This window comes from Mustela lutreola, chromosome 2 (genome assembly GCF_030435805.1).
Source record: "Mustela lutreola isolate mMusLut2 chromosome 2, mMusLut2.pri, whole genome shotgun sequence".
In the NCBI taxonomy this organism is placed as follows: Eukaryota; Metazoa; Chordata; class Mammalia; order Carnivora; family Mustelidae; genus Mustela; species Mustela lutreola.
In genome coordinates this window covers 27,086,766-27,104,485 of record NC_081291.1, presented here as the reverse complement: position 1 = coordinate 27,104,485, position 17,720 = coordinate 27,086,766, and the positions used below count along the sequence as shown (strand labels likewise).

The window sequence follows — 17,720 nt, the reverse complement described above, 5'->3', positions numbered from 1 at the left end:
TCCTCCAGTCAAACACAAAGGCTCTACAGGCAGTATATAGTGGGATATAAACTGAACAGTGCAAACTTGAGGCAAGAATTATGATTTCCCCCCTTAAGTAACAATACTCAACAAATACAAACCTAATTTTCATATTTCGTTTTTTATTAGGTTTTTTTTCTTCTGGTAGACAGTACACTTGGGAATTATACTGCACCAGGCATAAGAAGTAAGAGTTCTACCACAGGGACATTTTGTATTCAGAATCCAATATAAATATTTCTAGTCAGACATTTCCATGGCTACAGATATTTGGTTGCTTGATTTATATGCATAGAAAGAAACAGTTGTCATAACTGTAAAAAGCAGTACTTAACAAGTACTTTTAAATGATTGGAACAGTTTTCCTTTAATATTACAATACTGCTTATTGGTTTGGAAACTAGGTCACCCTACATGATGTTTTGATTTTTCTCAAAGGCATCATGAGTACTCTGTTTATTCTTTCATTCCTGCATTTTTAACCTCCTAGTTGAGTTAGGGACCATTTAATCAGAAATCATTGTAGCACTGTAATAAAAAAAGCTCTGTTAAGAGTAGATTATATACCATAATGATTTTCATACTTCTTTTTATAAAAAAGGTATCTGGAGGCTCCAAACAGGCACATGCATACTCAAGGTAAAGGGAACAAAACATACAGGAGTTTGCTAAAGCACAAATCTTCCTTCTGGTCCTCACTGCCTTCAAATAAATACAAATATTTAAAAAAACAAAAAAGAAAAACAAACAAACAAAAAACACCCACACTGTGATTTAACAAAAAAAAAAAAAAAAAAAAAAGTCTCTTCCATGTCCTGGAAAGTCCGTTTCCAGGAACTCCTCCCAGGCTTTGAGATCAGTCATCGGTCTTCCGGGCCAGCCTACAGAAAGTCCAGTTGTGCTCCACTGTGTTCTCGTTGGCCCGCTCACTCATGTGATGCACTCGGGTGTTGCGGATCGTGAAACCTTGTTTTGTAATGTATTCCATCAGGTGGACCCTGAGAGAAACTTCCTGGTGATAATCACAGGGTCCAAAAGTGAAGGAAACCTGGCAATCTCTGGTGTCCATCATGTGCTTATTCCACTTCGTGAAATAGTTTGAGATACCTTCTAGTAAGGAATGGACCTTGGTGGTGATGGTTAACTGTGTTATGATGACAGCTACTGGATTAGAGTACTTAGAAAGCTTCCGAGTACTAGATAACTCCACAACTTCTTCAAAAGTATCCATAGGATACAGAGGCTTAGGGTCATTGAGACATTGAATCAAGGGCTCAATCTGATAAAAATCTGCTTCTTTCCGAAGCAGATCAAATTCCTTAAAATCCAGGGGTAAGGTCAACTCTGAAGTTCTTAAGAAGTTGAGGACATAACGGAAAAGAGGTCCATCTCGATCAATGAAGTAATTGCCTTGAGGGTCTCGAGCTGTGGGGAAGTCCCCCCCAAACATAGCTCCAAGCATGGAATCCGGGTAACGCGTCAATGTGGTGAGAGACGTTGTATACAAGTGTCCACCTACATTTAACGTGACTGGGTCAGTCATCTGAAATTTTTAAAAAACGATCAGTCATCTGAAATTTCTTAAATCCTAACTTTGACAAATTAAGAAAGTTAACAGTAACAAGCAGCAAGGCAAAAGACTCCTTAGACTATAATGTATTCAGCAATCCTATAATGCAAAATAGCTTTACTATCAATGATAAACCTACCCAGATGAAGGGATCTAACATTTTCTTTCAATAGGAAAAGGATAAATCTAATTCATTAAAGCCTGACACTAAAAAAAAAAGAGCATGACTTCCAAAGCCACTTAATTTCAGGCCTAGTATCTACCGAGAAGTTTTTAGGGCAGCGTACACTATGGGAAGAGAAAGGCCAAGCTATGTTATGCTCACATAAGTTTTTTTTCTCACATAAGTTTTTTATCTTCCTTTTTCTTAAGTCATTTTAACACAAAATAGAATAAAAATGATCTGATAGTATAAAGACATCTACTTTCAATATTTTGTTTTTCCCACTCAAAAAAGGGGAACAAATCGTAAAAATTTATTTTAAAAATAAAAATTTGTGCAGACCTAATCTTTATAACTTCTCCATGGAAATAAAAGTGCCAAATACTGGGCGCCTGGGTGGCTCAGTGGGTTAAGCCCCTGCCTTCGGCTCAGGTCATGATCTCAGGGTCCTGGGATCGAGCCCCACATCGGGCTGTCTGCTCAGCGGGGAGCCTGCTTCCCTCTCTCTCTGCCTGCCTCTCCATCTACTTGTGATTTCTCTCTGTCAAATAAATAAATAAAATCTTTAAAAAAAAAAAAAAGTGCCAAATACTAAATTAGAATACACAGGTAGTCAGCGCCATCTTATATACTCAAAGGCTAATAGCAGCATTCAAATTTTATAATCCAATCATGAGTTCACTTTTGTAGTAATGCTGCAATTTGGCCTTTAATTTCGAAAAGCAAGCTCCTCTAAATAATACATACTTTACCTTTTAGACATTATATGTAAGGAAAAATAAATAAAGACAAAAAGACTTCAGGTACTAGACAAGTGGAGTATTTCTTACCAAAGGAAAATAGGAAGACATTCACACTCAAAAAAAGTACAAGTGGGAGAAGTGGCAGCTTCTCAACCTTTCACTTCCCTAACACAAGAAAATATCCTCTGTACCATTACCTACTAGACCATTTTAACAGTCACGACTCTATGAAGGAAGAGTTTTAAGAGCAACATACTTTAAAGACCAAAAAAATAGTATGCTCTCAAGGAAGTCATTATAGAAACTTACTTAGCTCATATTGACTTTGCTTACATAAAAACAGCAAATTAGACCCCAAAAAATAAACTAAGAGGGGATGGGATGATGTACCAATTTATAATTTTCATTTTTATAAGATGTATTATACCGAAGAACACAGAAGAAGGGGGGAAAGACACATACAAATTATCTGCCAGCCTTCAAAACGCATCTGCAAAAGTATCTCACCATATAGCCCCAGTCTCCATTATCCATCTGCTCCAGCGCTGCGTCTTGGGGAGCCCAGGTTCCAGGGAAACTTGGGGAGAAAAAAAGACATATAACAGAGCATGTAACTATGAAAAAAGAAGGATTTTCCCACCCAACAAAGCAGACAGCTACTCATCTTTGCTCAGTCAAAACGAGCTACAGGGCAAAGATCTGGAGAAGAAAGCATTCCTCTGCGACCATCCACACATAACTAAAAGATTGACAATCTTTAGAGAAAAAAAATTATCCTATGCTTAGGGAAGAAGAGCCTAGTAAGTACACCAGTCATTCAAATTCTATCTGCTCTGAAAATTCAATTTCTACAATTTATATAGGAGTACATTACAATTAACTGTTTAACCCTAACCTCATACAAACCTACAATGATCCTTGTCAAAAAGGTGGTTTAGGGAAAGGGAGAAAGATGAGGCACCTGGGTGTCTCAGTGGGTTAAGCCACTGCCTTCAGCTCAGGTCATGATCTCAGGGTCCTGGGATCCAGCCCCGCATCAGGCTCTCTGCTCAGCAGGGAGAATGCTTCTCCCCACCCCTGCTTGCCTCTCTACCTACTTGTGATTTCTCTGTCAAATAAATAAATAAAATCTTAAAAAAAAAAAAAAAAAAAAAAAAAAAGGAAAGGGAGAAAGACAAAACTCTTTATCCATTTCAGTCACAGAAGCTAAACATCTCAGTAAAAGCCTCAAAAGCCATAAACCTCCACACCACCAGCATCAATTTCCAAGAGAAAGATATCAGAATGGTATTTCTTTTATAACATAAAAAACACTAATGACACTTTTAATAATGACATATTTCATTTTGTACAATAATCAAAACAAATAGAAAACAATTTAAATGCCAAATCATCAGAGCACAATTTGGGACAACCTTACCAATCTGGTTGCAAGTCACTCAGCCGGCACTTAGGGAGAACCAGGCTGAAGACATTGATAAACACCCAGATACTAATGATGCCAGTTTGAATTTATTTTTATCTACAATTCAAAAGCACTTAAAACACTTTCCCAGCTACAGAATTGCTTTAGTCAGTCCCCTCTCACACATATCACTCTCCAAATCAACCGGCAAAGCAAACTGCAGAGCAAATTTCAAAAGTTCTGGCAAGAGACAGTAAGAAACATGAACTTATCGGTATTTATCCAGGAAAAGCACTGGCTTTTTTATATGGTCTTTGAACAGATTCACTTTTCCCACTTTTAGAGAAATCTGGCACACTATTCCCAGAACAGGCCCTGGCTACAGAAGATCACAAAGGCTCTTTCTCAAAAAGGTCACTCAGGCATGTAGAGAACATTTGCATAGCACAGCAGGGGCTGAAATCAGAGCCTGAAGCATCTATTTTTCCACCTTGCACATTCTTCAAAGAAAACAAGCTAAAATGTGGACCAGACAACGTGCAGTCAGGTTTAATTCTCCATACTCAGCAGCTGGATATAGATAGATCTCCACATGCTATAGGGTGAGAAATGGAACAAATGTTATATTAAGGGGGGTTGTGACAACCCTGCATTCCTCTGACTTGCTTGGCAATATCTGAAGTAAACAGAACCAAGGAAACAGGTTTTATCAATTTACATTATGAGCATCTGATTCAGTTACTGATACAACAGACAGATAAATGACTGAGTGATTTACAAGGCCAGTCATCCAAAAGTTCTGGTAATAGACTTATCTTTGGCATCTTCCCATCACTCAAAGTTTTCATTCCTGACAGTCTCAAAAATTATTCAGTCAACCAACATTTATTATAGGTGAATTTGGTTGTGGGGGTTGAGGGGGGCAATGTGCAATGTAAAGACACAGAAATAGGAAAGATACAATCCTTGTCCTCATGGAGCTTCCTACCTGTGAAGAAAGGCAACATGCAACAACTGTACAGAAAAGTGCTACATAATGGATGGACTAGCAGAGGCCTTCAGGAAGAAAAAGCAAGAACATTTCTAAATGGGCCAACTTCAGGAAGAGCTCGCTCAGGAGGACTCTGCAGGAATATCTGGACAACCCAAGAGGAGAAGGGATTCCAAAATGAAGAAATAACTTAAACAAAAAGAGATGGACCTTTTTTCTCCCACAATATTCCTGTTACATAAGCCATGCATGAGGGCGCCTGGGTGGCTCAGTCGTTAAGCCTCTGCCTGCACCTCGGGTCACAATCCCAGGGTCCTGGGGATGGGGTCCCACACAGAGTCTCGCATTGGGCTCCCTGCTCAGCAGGAAGCCTGCTTCTCCCTCTCCCACTCGCCCTGCTTGTGGTCCCTCTCTAGCTGTGTCTGTCTGTCTGTCTCTCTCTCTCTCTCTCTCTCGCTGTCAAATAAATAAAATCTTAAAAACAAAACAATACAAAAAACACTTGGATTTTCTGACTGCTAGTCTAGATCTTTCTAAAAATCCCCTCTATGGGTAGAAACTGAAAGAACAGAATCCAAGAAATAAGAAACTGAAAGGATTAACTTTAGACGCCCCCCAGCAGGTGGATTTTATTTACAAATTTAACAGTTAACTCAGTCTAAGTGAGCAGTCACAATGGGTTTGTAAAAATTCCCCTGAGGCAAAATAGCAAGAACCTACTCACTAGTGTGACTGAAGGCTGGTGTCCTCTGCCTTAAGTGAAGTAAAGAACTCTAATCCAGGAATATACGAATGATTAAATGAGAAATGGGAGACCAAAGACAACACAAAAAAATCAAGACAGCATCAATGTTACAGCTGTTAGGCAAGGTCTGTCCACTATTAATCCTTTTCCCCCTTTTTTACTGCTAAACCAAAACAATATAACTTCTTAAACAATCATAAAAAGAAAGTTAGATGATGCCTTTGAATCTGTTCCACAGCAAAGGCCCAGGTTCTGTTCTGATACAAAGATGTAATGAAACCTCAAGCTTAATAATTCAAGAAAGCAATTACGGGAATCTATTTAAGCCCATGTTTCTTAAAAAGCACCCAAAAGCCTCCCTACACTTCTGTATAAGATACAGATACTCAAAATAAAATGAAGTTACTATAAGTCACTCCCAATAACAATAACTAAACAGTCCAAGAAAATCAAATCGTTCACTAAGAGCTCTAAGGGGAAAAAAAAGTATTGATCAGTTTAAATGTTATCCCTACTCCTTACTTCCAGACATCCTCTGTGGAGATGCTTAATGCTCAGATACGGCAAGAAACAAATAAAAAAAAAAACAAAAAACAGTTAGATTCCTGGTCATCCAATAGCTGGATAATCAGCTTCTAAATTGATGACTATTAGGAACATCTCAGAGACAATACAGATGAATGAAATAAAACATAATCCTAAAGAATTTCCGGGATAATGTCAATCTCTTCTACAAATCATTTTTCAGAGCTGTTAACAATTAGAAAATGATTCGTTTGCTTTTCATCTTCTCTCTCTTCTGGCACAGTCTCCAGTGGAGGGCTTAATGAGAAGTTAAATGACCACAAAACAGGCAGCAGAAGGACGATCTTGAAATGGGCATCAAATGGACCTGTTTTACTTAATGAAGACAAAGAAAAATTAAATATTCCGGAAAATTTGCCAGGAATAAGGATTATGAAAGGCTTCCGTTCCGGCCCCTGAAAATCAGTCCTACCTGAAAATATCTGACCTTCAGTGAAAATAAAATTCTTGTGGAAACTACTGGCTGACCATTGCCAAAGAACATAAAGAGTACTGAAAATTCACCCACAGTTAAGCTTCAAAGGTTAATTATGACTAGTGTGTAAATTCTGACAGTGTAATTTTAGCAGATAATTAAGCCAAGGAAAACACATATTAAAGAATTTATAAAAGCCTTAAAAGAAACTGCCAACAATTTTCTCAAGTAGCAAATCTGAAAAATGCACAACCCAACAAGTTAATAACCTAAAGAATAACCGAAGAACTCAGGGCCATTCTCCTCATCATTGCAAAGCTGCAATCAAGCTTTTGGTTATTAAGTAGCTAATTCTACATAAATATTCTGGGTTTACCATTTCTGCTACAGACTAAAACTGAGTTTTCTCTCAGGCAAAAGTCCACTCCTGTATAACAGCCTATCCATCAGAATACACACAACCAAACTCAGATAAATTAAAAAAAAACCTCTAGGGACGCCTGGGTGGCTCAGTTGGTTGGACGACTGCCTTCGGCTCGGGTCATGGTCCCGGAGTCCCGGGATCGAGTCCCGCATCGGGCTCCCAGCTCCATGGGGAGTCTGCTTCTCCCTCTGACCTTCTCCTCGCTCATGCTCTCTCTCACTGTCTCTCTCTCAAATAAATAAATAAAATTTAAAAAAAAAAATAAATAAAAAAAAAATAAAAATAAAAAAAACCTCTAACTACTGCCTTCCCAAAGTTTCCAGGTAGCCCCTGTAAAATGTTTTTCTCTTGAAATCTTTGTGTCTGGCACTCAGAAAAGAAGACTCGATAAATTCTATCTATACATATCTTCAAAATGACTTTTGGTATGGAATTCCTCAGTTCTTGAAACATGGGAGTTTGAAAATGAAAACTTTTTATAGTAACTAAAGGACACTAAAGGAATCTTTTGGGTTAACATTCACATATAGGCTGATACTAGTAGCCAGGCACACAAAGAGAACATGTTAGGGTTAACCATACCAATGCAGAAACAGATTGTTTTTCCTAAAACTAATTATTTTTTTTCTCTCTCCAGTCTCCATGTAGTCTAGAGGAAGTAGGTCTAAATTGAAAAAATGACCTTAATGCTGAAGAGCTGTTACAGTCACAAAACTAGAAGATTCCTCTTACTCTCAGTTTCTACACAATAAAATAGGATAATACCACCTTCCCCAAAATAATGATACCATTTAGGCATAGCACAAAGGCAACAACTGACCTACAGGGTAACAGATCAGGACTAGGGTTCCAAAGTCACATGCAGGTCAGTGCAGAGGAAAGAGAACTGGTTAGTGGTGAGGATTTGTATCCCCCTTCTGCTCTTTTACTAATTATGAGACCCTGAGGAAATTTTTCCTTAAGCCCAGCTTCTTTGCAGAATACGGGAAAATAAGCAAGATCATGAATAGAAAACACTGGCGAGTATTAAACAAACGTGAAAATACTAATGGCAGTGGCATAAACAAAATCTCTGTGGTAAATTGAGAAACTGGAGAGTGTGAACACAAGTAATTTAGAGCCCTGGCATGGAAACAAGACAAATATGGAAGAAAAAGCCTCTTAATTTGCTTCCAGTCTTCCCAGGTCCTCCTTTCTTCAGAACTCCACAAGGCAGAATTACAGGTAAAGGGGAGCAAGATGGCTTGTATAGAGACCACCAGACATCTGAGTTCTTGATCACAGAAGGAACTTCCCTAAAGCATGACTCAGGATTATCTCTAAGGTAAAGTCAAATCCAAATACGTGTGTTCTGTTTTAAACAGACTCTTAAATATCAAAATTGACACACCAAGGGATCTACAGGATTCACTATAGGATTCCTTTATGTAGGAATGTTTTGGGCAAAACAGGATTTATGAACATTTCAATCATACAAATCTTAGGAATGGCATCTGTGGCAGTCCTCACCACTCAATCTTTAATATCTATAGCATTACATTAAATATAGTTCTCAACTGAACAGCAAGTTCTCTCCAACTACCAACCCTGCAGATAGGAAGATTTTCCTTTGCCCGGCCACACATTTGTTCATTTGAAAATATCAGTCTTGGGCTCAGGCCTGTGCTAAATGCTGTCCTCTAGCTTTCTTCCTATTCTGAGATCACACTTGGACATTTGTGAGAGGAAGGAAATAAATATGTCAAGGGGAAATGGTTAAAAGATACCTGGGCTACCCCAAACATTCTTGGCCAAACCAGGTCACCCCGGGTCTGCCTGCCACTCAAACCTCTTCTATCACAAAGTCCTAAAATTGGATTTATCAACTTGTTCCAGAACAGCTATACTTGAACAGAAACATGATAACTTCAGCAGAATATCCAAAGAGGATCTGGTTCGTTTCTCCGGTCCCACCCTCAGACACAACCTCCACCACTGTCAGCCCAGCAGGTGCTCCAGGGGCTCCCCATTACCACGGTCATTTATCACCTCTGACATCAACCATTAAAAACGCCAAGATACACAAATCCGGGCATAAAGAACTCAGCTGCACTCACAGAGTATCTTTGAGGGCAGGGAATGCCCTAAAGAGGTGCTCAGAAGCCCTGCCACAGCCTTTAAATTAGGGCAAACGGTGGCTAATAAGCGCCACCCCCAAGACAATCATTTTCGGGCAAAACTCGAGGTGTCCCCGTCCGGGCCGTGCTTCCCTGTTGCCTGTAGCCAAAGTGCTCGCCCCCACCCCCAACCCGGCCCGGCGTGGGACACAAGATGCTCTGGGCCCGGGCAGGGGGCGCGCCCCGGTGTCGCGAGCTCTGGTCAGCCGAAGCCGCACGTCCCCGCGGGGCGGGCCCCGGAACCCGCCCCAGCCCCGCCGCTCCGCCGCGGGTTGTCCGCCGCGGGCTCGTGCCAGCCCCGGAGCGCGCCGCGCCGGCTCCCCACGGTCCCCTCCGCGCGGCCCGCCACCGCCCGGATTCTCCTTAACCCCGCTGCCCCGGCCGCTCCGCGCGGGCTTCTCCTTGTGCCTGGCCCTCCCCGAACCCCAGGCCCCCAAGCCCTGGGCCCGCCCCCACTCACTGCGCGGTGGCGGCAGCGGCTCGGCCGGGAGACGCCGGCTGCCGGAGAGCAGGAGCGCGAGGACGAGCGAGCCTGCGCCCAGCGGCGGCGACGGCGGCGGTGGCAGAGCGGACGACTGAGCCCGCGCCCGGAGTTGCGGCTCTTGCCGCCCGGCGCGGGCGGCGCCTCCCCAGCAGAGCAGCGGCGCCACGAGTGCGGGCGCCCCCTAACGGCGGCTCGAGCGGGAGGCCAGAGGGCCAGGAGGCCGAAGGAACTCAGCTGGGCGCAGCCTGGGCCGAGCGGTCAGGCTGGCTCCGCCGCAGTCCCGAAGGCCCGCCCCGAAGCCGAAGCCTCCGCCCCCGAAACACGGAGCCCGCGTCCAGAAACCCGCCCCTTCGTCCCGCCCCCGACCGCAGTTTGGAATCAGCCCAGGCCCTGGCAGTTTTCCTTGCGTCCTCGCACTCGGGTGCTCACAGCTGTTTCTCTCTTTCACGAATACGCATAGGGCCCCGACCATGTACAGCGGCCACCGAGACGGAAGGGGGTCCTAATGAAAGAAGAAAAGAGACAAGACCCAAGAAAATAGCAAAATAATGACAAGTTGTGATTCTAGGTCTTGGGAAGTATAAGGTTGGAGGAAACGGCGTAAAAGGGGAGGGGCCTCTGCCTCACACTCGGCGGTGGTCAAGACGACCTGGACACCCTGCCTGTGACCCTAGGGGGAAGCCACCCTGTGATAAAGTCACCCATCTGGCCTGGTGGGCATGGTAGGGAAAGGCAGCCAGCCCAGAAGGGTCGCCATGGGCAGCCAGGTGGGGTGAAGGGGAGAGCTGAATTCAGCAGAGAAAATGACCAGTGCAAAGGTCCTGAGGCCTAAAGAAGCTGGCCCTAGTTGAGCTGGTGCAGGTATGCCACTACGGAAACCAAGGCTGCAGAGTCTAGAGAATTACCTAAAGTCTCAGAGCGAACTGGTTCGCAAGCAAATTCCATTCTCTTCCCGCTAACCAGATCTCTGTCCTGATTCAGGCGGGACCAGGTAAATGATGTTGGTTTTGTCCTTTCCCTGTCTACACCAGGATAACCCCTGGCCTTAGAAACTCACCTGTTTTTCATGTTCGCATGTGCCTGATTGGCTCTGGGGTTTAACTTTTTTCCACATGATCATCACAGCCAAATCTGATAATTTGGTTTTTCTCGGAAAACTCAAATTGATAGATTGAATGAATGGCATATGTTTCATCAACATGACTGAGTGCTGTATTATTTATCATATTCAAAAAGACTAGATGAGGATACAGGGAAATGTGTATGAAAATAAGACATGCACAAAATGGTATATGTGGTATAGTTCTAATCTTATGTTTAAAAAACAAAAATATACATAGACAAAAATTTTGAAGAAAATATTTCAAGTCATTGATCATAGTTCTCTAGGATGGGGATGTTAGTGGTTTATTCTTTTTTTTTTTTTTAAGATTTTATTTATTTATTTGACAGAGAGATCACAAGTAGACAGAGAGGCAGGCAGAGAGAGAGGGCAGCAAGGCTCCCTGCTGAGTAGAGAGCCCGATTTGGGGCTTGATCCCAGGACCCTGAGATCATGACCTGAGCCGGAGGCAGCGGCTTAACCCACTTAGCCACCCAGGCGCCCCTAGTGGTTTATTCTTAATGCATTTCTGAATTTTCCGTATTTTATAGAATGCATAGATATTGAATTTATAATCAGAAAATATAAGGTGTTTTAATTTTTACAAAAGAAAAACACACCAAAATTACCCAACACTCAGATCTTCAGGATTTGGTGCCACTGAAAATCCAGAACTTCCCCCTGCTTGCTGGTATCCTTTAAAGAGTTACTTCCCTTTTCCTCAACTAAAAACAGAGGAATTAATTTTGTCAGTTGTTTTCTCAGAACTATTCCTATATATCTCTTGAAATGTTTATTACTATTATAAATTATATTTTCAAATATACATCTTATAATATATTGATGATTACTGAAATGTGGTTGGTTTTTATGTAATGTATCCAGCAAACTTGGACTCTTTTTTAGCTCTAATAAGTTTACAGCCTCTCTTGAATTCTTTGTTAAATAATCATAGAGTCTGGAAGCAATGACATTTGGTATCTCCCTGTTCAGCCTTTATTTCCTGTTCCTTGTTTTAAGGCACTGACTAAAATCTTCAGCACAGTGTTGAATAGCAATGATGACACTGGGCATTTCCATCTTGTTCTTGACTGTTTCTAATATGTTACCTTTAAAAAGAGTGTTAGTCAGATTTTTGATAGATACCTTTTATGAGGGTAAGGAAGCAGTATTCTGCTTTATTAGGAATGGGTGCTGAATTTTATCAAGTGTGAGATTTTTTCCCCCCTTATCCAGTGATGGATTTTATTATATTAAACCATCCATGCATTCGTGGAATTAACATACCTTTTATGATGGTTTTTTTTTTTTTTTTGAGATAGTGCCGGATTGCACTTGTCAATATTTTATTTAGGGTTTTTGCATCCATATCTACAATGAGATATGCCTGCTAATTTCCTTCCCTCTTCTCTCCTTGTCTGGTTTTGCTATCAAAGCTACATGAGCTCATAAAATCAATTAAGGATGGGTGTCTGTTCACTATACAGCTTATATAAGAGTGTGATTTTCTGCAGTTTGGATTTTCTATAGAATTCTCCTGCAAACCATCTTGGTTTGGGAGTTGGGGGTGGAAAGTGTTTATACTGACACCCCAACCCACAATATTCAGTCTGGCCTCAGTCTCTCCACCTAAATAGCTCTTGTGGGGCCACCAGGAATCTCCTTGTTGCTGAATCCAAAAGAACCTCCTTAGCTCTCCCCAACTCAGCACCCTCCACCCCACAGGTAGGGATGCTCTTGACCACACCCACCAGGAGTCAGCCTCTTCCCAGGTCCCATTCTAGTTTCCCTCCTTCCTCTGCAGCTCCTCCTCTCAGACTCATGGCAATGATCCTCCTCTTGCTTTACCTGCCCCTTCGCCCAGGTTTCTGGCCAAGGCCATCCTCTTCTGTCTACCCATCTCTGTGGACTGGCTGAGCCACCTCCACGGATTCCATTATTGTCTCTAAGCCAAAAGATTCCCAGATCCATACCTCCAGCCCAAAGTCTCTCTCCTGAGCTCAACCCACAGATATTATGCATTCTATGGCCCCTCCCCTGTGCCAGGCACTATGCTAAGTTTTTTGCCCTCTGGATCAGTTCTCTATTGCCACATAATAAATCAACCCCAAATTTAGGGGCTCAAAACATAAAGCATTTCTTATCTCACAGTTTCTATGGGTCAAGAATTAAGAAGCAGATTAGGTGGAGAGCAAATCTTACAGTCTAGATGTCAGATGGGGCTGTCGGACGAAGGCTGGGCTGGGGCCAGAAGCCACTTCCGAGATCACTCAGGTAGTTTTTAGCAGGAAGCAGAGGCTCTTCTTCACCTGAGCCTCTCCCAACAACATGGCTGCTGGGGTGTCCCCCAGTGCCAGTGATCTAAGAGAGAAAACACAGAAGCCACTGTGTCTTTTTTTTTTTTTTTTTTTTTTTTTAGGATTTTATTTATTCACTTGAGAGAGAGCAAGTGCAAGAAGGGGGAGGGAGAAAGGGGGAGGGAGAGGCAGACTCTCCACTGAGCAAGGAGCCTGACCTGGGACTTGATCCCAGGCCCTGGGATCATGACCTGAGCCAGAGACAGACACTTAACTGACTGAGCCACCCAGGCGTCTCAGAAGCCACAGTGTCTTTTATATCGTAGCCTTCAAAGTGGCGCACATGCAGTCCCTTGGTCTCACAATGTGGGAGGGCGCCACACAAGCAAGTGAGTCCCAGGAGGCCGGGATGACTGGAGTATCTTGGAGGTTGCTCACCACACCCTGACAACTCCGAGGACAGACTACCCACGTCATCCCAGGGTACAGATGAGGAAACTAAGGCAAGGTGAGGGGAAGTCATTGACCAAGGCCACACAGCCAAGTGTGAGAAGAAAGCTTTGAACACCAACTCTGCTGGGCGTCCCCTGGTTCTCTCCTCCTGTACACCCTCCTCCGATGGCCCACCACCACCTTCTTCACCTTCTTCATGTGCAAACCTGAACCCAGTCAGTTTACCACCCCCAAACCTCTCAAGTCCCCAGCTCAGCTCAGCAAGTGGTGCCACCGTCCTCCCATCTGTCCAAACCAGAAGCTTTGAGTCACGTCTGCTCCTCCCGCCCCCTCACTTCCCAGTGCCGGGTAACCCAGCCCTGCCAAGTCTTCCTCCTCAGCGCAGCCGGGATCCATCTCTCCTCCTCTCTTCAGCTCCAAGCCACTGACTTGTCTGCCCTGGACATCTGCAGGGGCCCCCTCCCTCATCACCCTCATTCTCTCTGCTCCCACACTACCCATCCGTCCTCTTCTCTCCTGCGTGAGTCACCTTTAAGAACACAAAGCTGGTTGTGTCTCCCTGCCTGCTTTAAACTCCTTCAATGGCTCCCATTGCTTTCAGGATCCAGCCCAGATTCCCTCCAATGTGATCTGGCCCCTGCTCACTTCTCCAGGCTCTTCCTCTGCCCCTCTTCTCCTCAGCGCCCCGGCCCCTTAGGCCACATTTCAGCATCCAGGACCCACTGTGAAGTTTTTTACTTTAGGCCCTCCGTTAGGCTATTCCCTAAGTCTAGAACATTCTTCCCACAGCCCTCAGCACGCCTGTCTCCTCCTCCTTCAGCGTATTGTCATCTCTTGACCTCCCAGCCAAGCTGATGTCCCCCATCTGTAACTTCCACAGTGCCTGTACTCTCTCCCCACCTCACTGCCTCTCAGCTGAACCGTGAGCTCCCTGAGAGCAGAAGCTGCGTCCGTCTGGCTCAGAAGAGCACCCTGTGTGAGCAGAGTGTGCCTGGCACTTAGTACCCACTCAGCAACTATGGGCCAGTGTGGTGCATTCTCTCCACCCCCCTCCCTCCCCGCTCCTTGCACTCCATATTCCAGCCCCTAGATAAAGTTCGGTTTCTCCAGGGAAGCACGGGATCCCTTACCTCCAAGTCTTGGCACATGCTGTTCCCTCTGCAGGAATGCTCTTCCCTCCTGTCCCTCTATTTACTCAGCTAACTCCTATCTATATCTTCATCAGGAAACTAGGGATGAAAATACACTACATCCAGTTGAATCTGGATCTCAGATAAATAACAAATAATTGTTTTAGGAAAATTATGTCATTAATATTGCATTAAATACAAGGGTCCTTCCTGTATTTCATCTGACAACCTCCAGCAGGAACCAGCATGAGTTCCCTCCTCCTTTGGGAGAGTTCCCTGATCTCCACTGCTACCACCTTAGGTCCACACACTCCCCAAAACCTGGGCTCCCAAACCACACTCCTACCTGCCCCCACTGAGCATAAAACTCACTCTGTTTTGACACTGACCTAGAATGTGACCTCCTTTGACAGAGAAGACCTGTCTCAGTCTTCAAAGTGAGTTTTCACCTCGGACTGACCCTGGCCACGGAAATGGTCAGGAAGGTTTACTGAGCGAAGGAATGAAAGAGCACAGAAGAGATGAAAGTAAACAAGATGGAAAAAGGAACCAGCAAATGAAACTCAGCCCAAAACACAGGATGAATCTCTGGGGTACTCTTCCCACTCCACCTCTACCCCCTGCCTTGTCTCTGTCAGGGGGCTGTCTACGCCCCCTCACCCCCAGCTTCAGGAAGCCTTAGGATTGGTGGAGCAGAAATGCAAAAAGAAACAGTCTTTCCCTTCAGGGGTTCTTCCAAAACAGTCTCGAGCATTCAAATGGGAGGGCCTATAGGGTACACAAAAGGGGTGGGGGTGGGGGACTGTATGCCTCTGTCTTAAATTAGAAAGACACTGTGAGGATCCCCTGGGTGGGGAGATGCCCTACAAAGTTGTGGGGTGCTCCTCCACTGCTCAGAGAACTACTGAAGTCCAGACCACCTGGGGGCTAAACCTCCATTCAGCCCACATGTGGCATTCCAATGACCTTCCACACGGCTCTTAGGGATCCCAGAAGGTAAGGGACCCTAGAGCAACCAATTGCACAGATTATCTGACCCAAAACATTCCTGAGCTCTTTCGAACTACTCCTCCTGGAGAATTCTGAATAGCCAAGGAACTGGCCAGTGGAGAAGTTCATCCACCCACCCGTCTTATAGGTGGGCTCCTTCTCTTCTGTGTGTGTCTCTCTCCCTTTCTTGCCCTCAGTCCATTTTGGTCCTTGCACCACTGGTTTCACCAGCTGACGTTCTCCTGGGGCAGCTGAAAGGCATTCCTTAGCCTTTTGCTCAGTGGCTGCCCCAGTTGAGAAACACATTTCTAAAACACCTCCCAACTCCACCGCTGGGGACCAGTCCCAGTCCCTCTGCACACATACCCCCCAGCCTCCAGGCCAGGCCTTTGACACAAGTGAGCCTTGCAGCCAGTACTTTTCAATGCTTCCCCCACTCCCAGCCATGGAGACGCTTTGGTAAGTTTGATGAGAGCATTTTTCCTTTTTATAAGGTTCCTAATTACCTATTATTTCTGATCTTCTCTTTAATCAGCTTCCAGAACTCTGCTGGGAGCTACAGAACCAGGGGGAGGAATCTTGTTCTCACCAGTGTTGAGAGAGAGGCCCTGTGGTTGTCCTTGGATGTCACCATCCTCTTCACCATTATGACACTGTAATTAGAGAGAATGGATCTGCCATTAGATCAGAAATCCAAAGCTCTGGCTTCTGTCTTTTTAGTCCCATGGGTGTCTCGGAGTGCCCCATCTGAGAATGTCAGGGGCCTTGAGAGTCCAAAGGGAATAAAGCTGCCTGACCATTGCTTGGGCAGCTGGCAAGAGAACCCCCGATTCTGAGTTCTCATACTCCCCGACAGCTCAGTCCTCTAAATGCCTGTCAATAACACATTTCAGGCCATGGTTGTCTTCCCACCTCATTCCTAATCCAAACCACTTCCTCTGCATATGTTTGTTTATCCACTTGCAAAGCACAGTTCCTGCCTCTTCTTCTGGATCTCTCCAGGTCCTATAGCCTCTCCTTCCCACCCTAGCTAAGGCCCCTCTTTCCCTACATCTTCCTCTGATGCCCAACCCCCAACCCTCAACCTAGTGATGGGGCATCCATGCACCCCCTCCACCCACCCATCCAAATGCATTGCTTTTGTCAAGGAGTTTTGGGGTCTCTCTCTTAAATAGGGCTGTATTACCTTTAGAGAGCTCCTATGTTTTACACAAAGTGCAAAAACAATAGTGGTAAAGCTGCCACAGAGTGGAATCTGTTCATGTTCCAGGAGCTTCTGAAATAAAAGGTCTGATTAAATGGCAGGAATGCTATTTTAAAACTATTAAAATGTCCCTCGGGTTTCATGAGGAAGGTAGGGGTTCAAACACCTCAATGGCTAACAGTGGATCCATTGTTATCCCAGCAAAAATGTGAGCATCATGGAGAGAAGTAACTATAGTAACCGCGTGAAGAGCCATGATTCGGGCTTTGGAATTCTGTTACACATGTCACTTATCTCCTGTCACTGACATCAGGTCCCGAGACCCAGCAAAGCACACAGGGTGGGACCCCAGCTTGCTTTCTGGCTGTCACCTAGCAGAACTGGGGGCTTGGACCCACTCAGGAGCCCCCCAGCCTCAGTTTCCTCAATTGTAAAGTGATGTAAGAACATCTTGGCAGGTTTGTGGGGACAATGATATTAAAGGATGAAAAGCTTGGGTAACGCAGTGCCTGGCGTGAAGTCGGCACACAATAAATTGGTAGCTCCTATTATAATAACTAATTGCTATACTGCTGATTCGGAAAGATAAATATAGAACTGAAACTCTGGCAGGCAGCAGGACTGGGCTGCGAGAGGGGACATTTTGAGACTGATGATTTGACTGTTCCACCAAGGCCTCTTCAAACATCCATTTATTTTGGTTGCAAGTTGAATATTGTCCACATTGATAATTGCTATGAATAATTAAGAAACAATAGCTTCCGCTGACATTCTTATAGCACTTGTGTGAGTAGCTAAATGTCTTTTTATAACCCTTTCTGTCCTCAGACACATAAAACCCA

The 17,720-nt window shown here is 44.2% G+C and overlaps 1 protein-coding gene across 5 annotated transcripts; it reads right to left on the bottom strand.

Annotated features, from left to right (window-relative positions):
- Window positions 1-123: 123 nt before the first annotated feature.
- Window positions 124-16,932, bottom strand: KCTD6 (potassium channel tetramerization domain containing 6). 5 transcript variants are annotated; one of them, XM_059161343.1, is made up of 5 exons: window positions 16,861-16,932; window positions 16,264-16,327; window positions 13,007-13,165; window positions 3,005-3,074; window positions 124-1,564 (listed from the first exon to the last, which is right to left on the bottom strand). In XM_059161343.1, the coding sequence occupies exons 4-5, from the start codon at window positions 3,029-3,031 to the stop codon at window positions 878-880; spliced, it is 714 nt and encodes a 237-aa protein (XP_059017326.1). In that variant the 5' UTR covers window positions 3,032-3,074; window positions 13,007-13,165; window positions 16,264-16,327; window positions 16,861-16,932; the 3' UTR covers window positions 124-877. The 5 variants fall into 5 exon arrangements, with proteins under 5 accessions (XP_059017326.1, XP_059017328.1, XP_059017324.1 ...); XM_059161345.1 differs by lacking the exon at window positions 13,007-13,165; XM_059161341.1 differs by lacking the exons at window positions 13,007-13,165; window positions 16,264-16,327; window positions 16,861-16,932 and adding an exon at window positions 9,679-9,942.
- Between the last annotated feature and the right edge of the window lie 788 nt (window positions 16,933-17,720).